This window comes from Vicia villosa, unplaced genomic scaffold, assembly GCF_029867415.1.
Source record: "Vicia villosa cultivar HV-30 ecotype Madison, WI unplaced genomic scaffold, Vvil1.0 ctg.002314F_1_1, whole genome shotgun sequence".
Taxonomy (NCBI): Eukaryota; Viridiplantae; Streptophyta; class Magnoliopsida; order Fabales; family Fabaceae; genus Vicia; species Vicia villosa.
Genome location: NW_026705892.1, coordinates 124220 through 133941, shown reverse-complemented (window position 1 = coordinate 133941; position 9722 = coordinate 124220). Strand labels below are relative to the sequence as shown.

Below are 9722 nucleotides of genomic sequence, written 5' to 3'. Positions count from 1 at the left end.
TAAGACTTGTGTGTCGTTCCTTTCTTTTTAATCTCTTTATTATAATATAATGAAGAAAAGAAGAAGACAAGATCAAAGAAGGACAACCATGGAGAACTAGCTTGGAGAAGCATAGAATATTATTTGGTTTAGCTTAGGTTCTATCATTGGCTTGAGAGAACAAATGCGCTAGGGGCCATAACTATGTCATTTTATATGTTTGTAGATGCATGAGAGAGATGATTTATATGATAAGTAAGCTGGTGGGACCAAACTAATTGCAAATTCCCTCAAAATGAATATTAAGTTTATGCTTTCCAAGTTAGCATCCATCAAGACTATTATTGAATAATGTAGGTTTCGCCTATTACGATGTGCATGTTCTATATTAGTAAGGTGAGATGGGATAGATGTAATATCCAATAGCTAAAATATTGGGTCGAATTTAACTAAAAAAATTATAATATTATATATGTTTAGAAGCAAGAGTTGGGAACGATCAAGATAATGGATTAAAGTAAGGAGTTATTCACCCAATAAAAATATTCGAGAGATGTATTAGATACAATTGGAATAAGTTCTTACCTAAATAACCAAGTTTTAAGTAATCAACCTAATGCTGACTTAAAACAATGTGAAATATGGATCTCGAATCTAATGGTGAGGGTAATTTGGTTAGAGTAAAATAGTGGGATCATATTTAATTAAAAGCATAATTGAATATTTTGGTTTTAATGATACTTACATTTTCAAATTTTTTTATGTAGATTACCATGACAGCAAACACCTCTAACAATATTTTTCAGTCAATCCTTGTTAAGGAAAAATTGTCCATGACAATTTTTTTGGATTGACACCAAAACCTGAGGAATGTCCTCAAACATAATGAAAATTTTCTGGACCAAACTATTAGAGAATACATATAACTTCCGGGGCACACAATCATGCTATATATGACAATTTTCAGGAAGGTGCATTAATTGGTGGCTTCAATAGAGTGTTATGGGTTTGTACACACTCCATCAGGCCATTATTTTTTACATAAGACTTATCACATTATTATTTTCACGTCTTTTAATAAAAATACTACTTCGAATTTAAAGTTTATTATTTCTTAAACTTGTATTGCATTTTATTGGAAATCTTATTACATTTGCTCTACTCAGTGATGGGCATGTATGTGGTCGTTAGTCTTCATATTTTGAAATTACACTTATGATAAAAAATTACGAAACAAGTGAAGACATATCTAGTATGCATGGTTTTAAATTGCGGTCTGCAACCGCTATTGCACTGCAATATTGCAGAGGCGGCTCCGCAACTGCATCGGACTGCAATTTCCGTGTGAATTTAAAATTACACCTTCGACTGTATTAAGAACTACATAAGACAATTTTAATTATGTTTCTTCAAGTATTTTCATTAAAAAACAAAATATTAGAATCCTAAAGTTCTATTTACTTCTTATGTAATGAAAATACTTAATATTAAGTGTTTTTCAACATTATATTTCAAACACCTCATTATAAAAATTTACACCGCAACGGCCGCAATGTGCATCATAACAACCGCAATGACCGCAATCGTAACACCGACAACCACATCCACAACCACAACCACAATTTAAAACCATGCTAGTATGTATAATAAAATTACCTAAAAATTTATCATACTAAAACTGCATATTCTCAATTCCACATATCACTCAACAACTCTTTCATTATTTTGAAGCATCTCAACAACCTGGCTCATATTTGGCCTAATATCCATATCTTCCTCTACACAGTCCAAAGCAACTCTAGCCAAAATTTCCATCTTACTTAAATCACAACTTGTCCCTATTGCAGGATCCAAAATTTCTTTCACCCAACATGCACTCCTCTTTTTCTCTCTTACCCAACGTATCAAACTTCCATTATATGCCATTTCTCCATCATCTCCTTCTATATTCATCATTGTTGGATTCTTTCCAGTTATCATCTCCAACACAACAATCCCATAACTATAAACATCAACTTTAGATGTTATTGGTAAATTGAAAATCCATTCAGGAGCCATGTATCCTCTTGTTCCTCTAATCATTGAGAATGTTAAATTATTATTGAGATTGTTTCTATTTTTCAGCTTAGACAATCCAAAATCTGCTAACTTAGGCTGAAAGTTAGAATCAAGAAGTATATTTTGTGGTTTTATATCACAATGCAAAACCCACTCCAAACATTCTTCATGTAGATATGCTAGAACTCTAGATATTCCTAAAGCAATATCATACCTTTTACTCCAATCAAGTGTGTTGGTTTTAGATGAAAGATTTTTAGCTAAAGAACCATTTTCCATGTGCTCATATACCAAAATTTTATGCTTACCTTCAACACAATATCCCCACATTTCAATCAAGTTCATGTGATTAAGCCTTCCGATGATGCTTACCTCGGCTTGAAACTCTCCTTCTCCTTGTTTAGCTTCATTCAATCTCTTTATTGCAACATCTCTTTGATCTGGCAATGTACCTTTATAGACAACCCCTCCTCCACCTCTTCCAATCTCATTGCTAAAATTCTTTGTAGCTACCTTCAACTCAAAGTAACTATATCTTCTAAATCCCAATAGTGCATGATCATAGCTATTTTGGTTTGCACTAGACTTTTTCTTGGTTTTAATTAAACATACCCAAACCACAACAAAGTAAACAAATTCTAAACCACCAGCTGTAATTGAAGTCCACAGAAAAAACCTCACCAAATTGTTTGTTGGTTTTTCGACATAGTTTTTGTAAAGCTGCACCAAACAAACATGATCTTTCAAACTCACAAACTCTTGTTTTGAGAAGTTCTTACCTTTTGGAAGTCTTAAGTAAGTTGTTCCTGGAAAACTTGGTGAATGCCTCCCATTCAGTAGTTCTAGCTTTGTATAGCATTTGAAGATGTTACTGTCATCATCATAAGTGTATTGGAATCCTATACAGTTACATTTTTGCAAACACAAATTCTTACAATCTTTGTAGGTAATATTTTGAACAAAATTACCATCATATCCATATAGCTCAAAACCTCGTAATTTTAAAAAGGTAGACTCATTTCTTTTGCATGTAAAATCAAACATAGGTTCACAACCATAGGACCAATCATTGTAGTTCTTCACTTTATATCCTGGCAAACAAGAGCATTCCTTACCCTTTTTAGGATCATAGCTACAAGTGCTATTTGCACCACAAAGTCCATGAATGATACAAGTATTAGATATTACTTGCCATGAAACATACCAATTTCCTGACAAGTTTTTTCGACTGTAAATTCGAATATTACCATCAGAATCCATCACTAATCTTCTTTGCAGAACTGTACCATAATCATATGTGGAAAAAAAGTAATTATCTGATGAAATGAACTTTCCAAGAGAATCTAACAAAGCAATTCTACTACTATTGTAATTGAACCTTCCAGCTTCCCAACTTGACATCCAAGTTGGTGGCCAATATGTGCTTGAAACATCAAGACCATCATAATCGAGACGAAGAATATTATTATCGTCAAAGAATAACTTATAGAAGCCAGAAGAATAATTACTATAGCTTCTTGAGGAAACAAGTTTAGTGTATCTAGTGAGAGGTTGATTTGGAAGGAGAGTATTTGTTGGGAAATCATAGCTTTGCCACAAGATGGTAGTTCCTTGAAGCTCACGTAACACAAGATTACCATCCTCTTTGAGATACAACTCTAATGGAGCATTTGAAGCTGTGTTTGAAGACCAAGTGTTGAGTTGACCTGCATCAAGCAAGAGGATGTTTCCTGTGTTTAAGAGGAAAAGCTTTGAGTGTTTACCTGTTGAAAATTAGAGGAGATAAAATTAGATAGCTAGAACAATAGTACTATTTTAGTGCTATATATTGATATGCATAATACCAAGATTGTAGTATTATGTTGTATGATAGTCAAATACCCCTCCATTCCAAAAGAGAAATGTTATTTTGACACTAAATTTAACATTACATTGTATTTTACTATTCATCAATACGGTGAACAGTAACTATTATAATAATAAATAATTATTTTTTAAAAATATATTTTTTTTAATTTTTAAATTAAGAGATATCGATATAAAATTCTGTGATTAACCAACTTCATAATTTTACTAACCAATATTTTATATTTCATTAACCAACTTTGTTTTACTACTAAAAATTATATTATCATCTGGGCGTTTAATAACCAACTTCATATCTTCATTAACTAACATTTTACTTTTCATTAATCAATTTTGTTTACTACTAAGTTATTTTTAATATCAGTGTGTTTATTAATCAACTTCATTATTTCATTTACCGACATTTTACTTTTCATTACCAACTTTGTTTTGCTATCAAATTATTTTTAATATCTAGACGTTTATTAACCAACTTCACCACTTCATTAATCAAGATTTTATATTTCATTAACCAATATTTTTTATCAATAAAAATCAATGTACATTTACTGTTCGCGAACACTGTTCATTAAAAATTAATAAAAAAACATTGTTCACCGTATAAATACGATGAACAACGCATACAGTGTCAAATTTGGGTGTAAGTGTGGTGTCAAGATAGCACACCTGATTCTAAAATATAAGATAAATAATAAAAATTTAGTTTATTAAAAAAATAAAAATATAATAATTTGATTAAGGTTTTTTATTTAAATTTTTTGAAATAAATTGTTTAAGAAGATGTAAAATTAATTTTAATTGGTTTTTGATTAAAGATAAAAAAATAGAAAGTAAATTAAATATAATTTGTATGTCATTTCACTTTGAAAAAATAAAATAAAGTTGATTGTTTTTACTTTTATTTTAGGACAATAAAAAAGTATTTTTTTTTTATATTTTGAGAAGGAAGGAGTAATTAACAAGGTCCATAAATAAAGGACTAAAAAGAAATGGTGGAAAGTGCAGTCACATGACTTTTTTTTTAAGTAAGTTACATGTGCTTATAATACTTCAAAAGTAAATAAGTTTTAAATATAATTTTAATTCTTATCAAATTAAAATTTTTCATTTTATCTCCAATAAAAAAAAAGTTTTTGAATTTTAGTTACCACAATATTTTTTCCGTCAACAACTTCATCTTCAATCTCTCAACACAAAGAGCTTTGTGAAATTGATCTGAAAAATCGTCATCTTTCTTCTCATATTTGTTCTCAAACCATGGTTGTCGTACGAAATTAGTTTGCGGTTTCATGTTCTCATTTTGTGCTTATATATGTTTTGTGTTTTTTAAAATGAAACCGTGTAAATATTGATGCTAAGGATTTATATATGTTTGAAATATAATTTTGTAGATGTATTTTAAAAATTTGATTTTTATGCTTCATTTTGTATCGTTGTGAATATCAATTTAGATGGATTGTATAATTTTGTGGATGAATGTATTTAGAAAAATTTGATTTTTATGCTTCATTTTGTATCCTTATGAATTTCAATTTAGATGGATATTGTTGGAGGTATATGTAATCTTAGTTTACTACCATTAGGAATCAGAATATGTTAGACCAACCTAAATTTACTTATAGTCTGATTTATTTAAGGCTAGACTAAACCATTGCTATTTAATAAAAAAGTTTATGCTTAGATTTTTTTTAAAAGTCTATTTAATTAAATAGGATAGACTTGGATTATTAGAAAAATATATAAATGTCTTATAGGTCGGCCTATTTATTCATATATATTAAAATTAAGCTAAATATGCTAACCTATATATGGATATATATTAGAAAAAAAAAATCTAAATAGGTTGCATAGGCCAACATATAATGCTTCATAGGTAAAATAAACTATTTGAAAGACTAAATGTAAAATAGGTTTTTAAATAAACTTTCAGACCAAGTCAGACTTTTAAAAAGACTAGACCAGACCAGGCCCAAAAAAATTTCTTTAGTATTGCTCAAGCCTCTAAACTTTATTGTAAGCTAGGCTCAGGCCTTCCAAGGCCTAACCTATTTCCATCCCTATGTACTATACATGAAAAATCAACTTACTTCTACTTACAAACATCAACGGTAGATAAAAGATAGTGGAGTCTTAACCAAGATTTACTTCCGTCATAGGTAAAAGTCACATTTTTAGTTGACAATCAATTCAATTTACGTAATAGCTATTTTAAGTTAATAATGATAAAAAATAATACATATATGGCTTGTAGGAGGGTGGGGATTTGGTTTAAAATCTGCAGTGAAGGAGATATCATTTGGTTTGGGAACAAGAGTTGATTGCTTATCTCTTTTTGGTTTTTCAGGAATTGACCATCTCTCTAGATAGAGACCGATGGTGATGACGACAAGATAATGATGATGTTTACTTTTAAACGTAGGCTTATACTGCCCTCATAAAGATTAATCTTACCATTAATTTTCCTTTGCATATAGTGGACTTGATTGTTCCCCTTATCTGATTAGTTGATCCCTTTCTAAAGTGTATGTGTTCTCTTACCAAATTCTTCAAGAAAAGATTTTGACTTGGGAGAACTTGCTTTAGCGTAGTGTTAGAGTTAACCCATATAGGGTACTTCACGTGCTTTGTGAGGTGGGTCTCTAGAGTCGAATTTCCATTTGTTTGTGCTCAATAGGTGGCAATGTCATTTGTAGTACAAGATATTTAGGTGGTTAATTAGTTCTTCTTAGGGATCTTCTATCTCTTTCTTTAGTGTTTATCTCATTGGGTGGAATGTCTAAGATTAGAAGAGAAATCTCCGTGATTTGGAATTCGATTGTGCATTTGATTTGGAAATTCTAAAACGATGTATTTTTTATAGGTATATCTATTAACATGAAGAAGTGGAAGAAAGGACTTTTTCCTTGTTTGGAAATGATATCTTGGTAGATACGCAACCCGTTTTTGTACTTTTTCTAGATGACTTAAGAACCATATTATCTGTTTGATAGTCTTTGATCTAGTTCTTGGGCGAAGTTTTCTTGTTATCTTCTGGAAGGATTCCATTTTTGTCGATTGTGATTTTTTGGTGTTGAGATCTAACCTATTTTTGTTTTTCCAATGTGGTGGCTACTAGTTTTTTTTCTCTATTGGTGGTTGCATTGCAAGTTATTATTTTTCAGGTTTAAACTATTTGTTTTATAGTGGGTGACCTAGTACCTCTATTGTTTGTAACTCGTTTCGGTCTTTTGTACACTTTTTGTATCAAATCAATAACTATTATCAATGATATTTTCTCTCACCTTTTACACATTATTACAAATTTAACATGATATTAGAGTCTAACGATCGGACCGCAAACAATCCACCATTTATATCCACATACTAAAGTCAAAAGTACTTTGTATGAGGAGGTGTATCAAGAAAATCTTTAACTCCACACTCATTACAGATGAAGTCTAAAAAGAGTTCATATAGAATGACTCTCTTCACCTTTCAAAGACGGTTTTGTATTCTAACATATAAAAACAATGTTGTCTAATTTTTTTCCTTCCTTTTTTCCATTTTTTTTTGTAAACACAACCTCAAAGTAAGAAGAAGAAAAATTTTAAGTCTCAGAAGATAAAGAAAAAAAAAAGGGAAAAAATAAGAAAAAAATAACTATATATTTTTACTACACACCATTCAAAATGATCATCAAATACATGCTAAAGGAGTCAAACTTAAGAGATATGGTCAATGCAACCTCATTAGGGAAATGAGTGGAACTGTATGAATAAAGAATAACAAGCTCACATAAAATACAAGTGAGCAAGACTATTGATACAATTCAAGTATCAAAAGCTACACACAAAACAAGAAACAACAAAGATAATGGAAAAACTATAGGTCAAAAATGAACAAGCCACACCAAAATAAACTCCAAACAAGAAGTGGTCCTCTAAGAAATACACCATAAAGAAAAACCAAGATAGATTTTAAACCGACTGAACCACCAACATTGGATTAGAAATCACTAAGGGAATAACAAAGGACCACAATTATTATAAGCCAAAACTAAAATTTCAATCCGCTATTAATTAATTTAAAGAAAAGAATTCTAAAACATTACGTAAAAATGCAAGAATTCGATTCCCTATTAAAGTATCGTTTGGCCAAACGTGTTTCAATTGTAAAAATTATTTTTAAGTTAAAAGTTAAAAATAAGAGTTTTAGAAATAAAGTTAAAGCTGTTTGATAACATTTATAATTTTTCAATTTTAATTATTTCTTTTTAAATAGATCATTTAACATATATTTATAAAAATATTTTATTTAACATATAAATGAAATAATAAAAAAAAGTGAGAAAATAATAAAAATATAATTTTTCGTCTAAATTTAATATAGTTTTCGATATAAAATATTTACGAGTGAAAGTAGTAAATTTTGTTCATACTTTTTAAAATAACAAAATTATATATATATATATATATATATATATATATATATATATATATATATATATATATATATATATATATATATATATACACACGTGTGTGTTTTACTCAAAAAAGGATATCATTAAAATAAAATACTACTATAATACTAAAAGATATGAAATATGTTAAAAAAAATTAAATCAATTTTTTTTATAAATATTTGAAAATATGTGAAGAATTTTTTTGTAAACAATAATATATTAATAAGAGAACCCAAGTTCTGACAACGAGATAAAAAAAGTCCCGGACTAAAAGTAGAAAGAAAAATTATACATCAATTGCATCTTACGATAAATAAATAAAAAATACTACTAAACTCTTACAAATGATTAAATAATATAAAAATAAAAAACATGTGAAGATAATGTTGGCACCGTAATGAATAATTTTTTTTTTTTTTAAATTAGATAAAATAAAATAAAATCAAAAGAATTATGACAATGTATGATGGAATGAAAAATTAAAAAATAATTTTGATTCCCACAACTGCGATTGAGAGGGGGCTGAAACTACTTGATGTCAGAACTGATCTCCGAGTCGGACTAAATCGGTGGTAAAAATATATATATACATTTAATTTAATTATTAATCATGTTAGAATTAATAAAGGATAAGCAGAGTATATTAGGCAAAAGTTCAGAATACTAAATTTTTTGCATAAATATTAAAATTACCATTGACAGGTTGTTCACGGTTTGCCATCCAAACAATATTGTTAGGGTTGTGATTGTGCAGCTCTGTGAGCCATATGGCAAAGGAAAATGCGTTCTTTCCAACTTGATAGAATCCAGCAGAGAATGTGCCATTTGAAGAAACAAGTACATCTTCTGTATGTTTCTCTACCGACAGATAGGATTCCTTATTCAATGATGATAAAGAACATGAACATTGAAAACAAAATAACAAGACTAGAAAAATATATGAAGTTTTATAAGCCATAGTTGTTGTTGCAATTGCAATGTAATTAAGCTATATAGTATACAGTTTATATATAGATGATTTAACAGAAAAGAACCAAAAGACGTTGCTTCCTGTAGAGTGTCGTGTATGAACTTTTCAATGCTTGCCGCAGCCAGTCTTTTACACTAAGGACTAAGGACTATTGGGGTCGTCCCTATATAATTAATTATAAAAAATAAAGATATAGCTGAATTATAATTTTGATGTTTCAATTTTTAATTATTTTGAATTTTGTTCCCTTCATTTTAAAATCCGATTGATCGCTCCATTTTAATTTTTCTAGAATTTTAGTCTCCTTTTTATTTTTGTCTCATATTTTATGATGTGGCAATTAATTTGATGATGGGGCAGTTGGGCTAATTAAAATTCCACGTTATTTATAATTATTTTTATTTA

At 29.2% G+C, this 9722-nt stretch overlaps 1 protein-coding gene across 1 annotated transcript; it reads right to left on the bottom strand.

Annotated features, from left to right (window-relative positions):
• Nucleotides 1-1680: 1680 nt before the first annotated feature.
• On the bottom strand, nucleotides 1681-9305 carry LOC131638442 (putative receptor protein kinase ZmPK1). Its single transcript, XM_058909005.1, has 2 exons — nucleotides 9041-9305; nucleotides 1681-3800 (listed from the first exon to the last, which is right to left on the bottom strand). Exons 1-2 carry the CDS (start codon nucleotides 9303-9305, stop codon nucleotides 1681-1683), a joined length of 2385 nt encoding a protein of 794 aa, XP_058764988.1.
• Nucleotides 9306-9722: the final 417 nt, after the last annotated feature.

Excerpts from the sequence above, each read along its gene's own strand:
- LOC131638442 (XM_058909005.1), bottom strand. The coding sequence starts at position 9,305 with ATGGCTTATAAAACTTCATATATTTTTCTAGTCTTGTTATTTTGTTTT. Across the intron at positions 3,801-9,040 it reads CCGTGAACAACCTGTCAATG|GTAAACACTCAAAGCTTTTC; the intron begins GTAATTTTAATA and ends AATTTTCAACAG.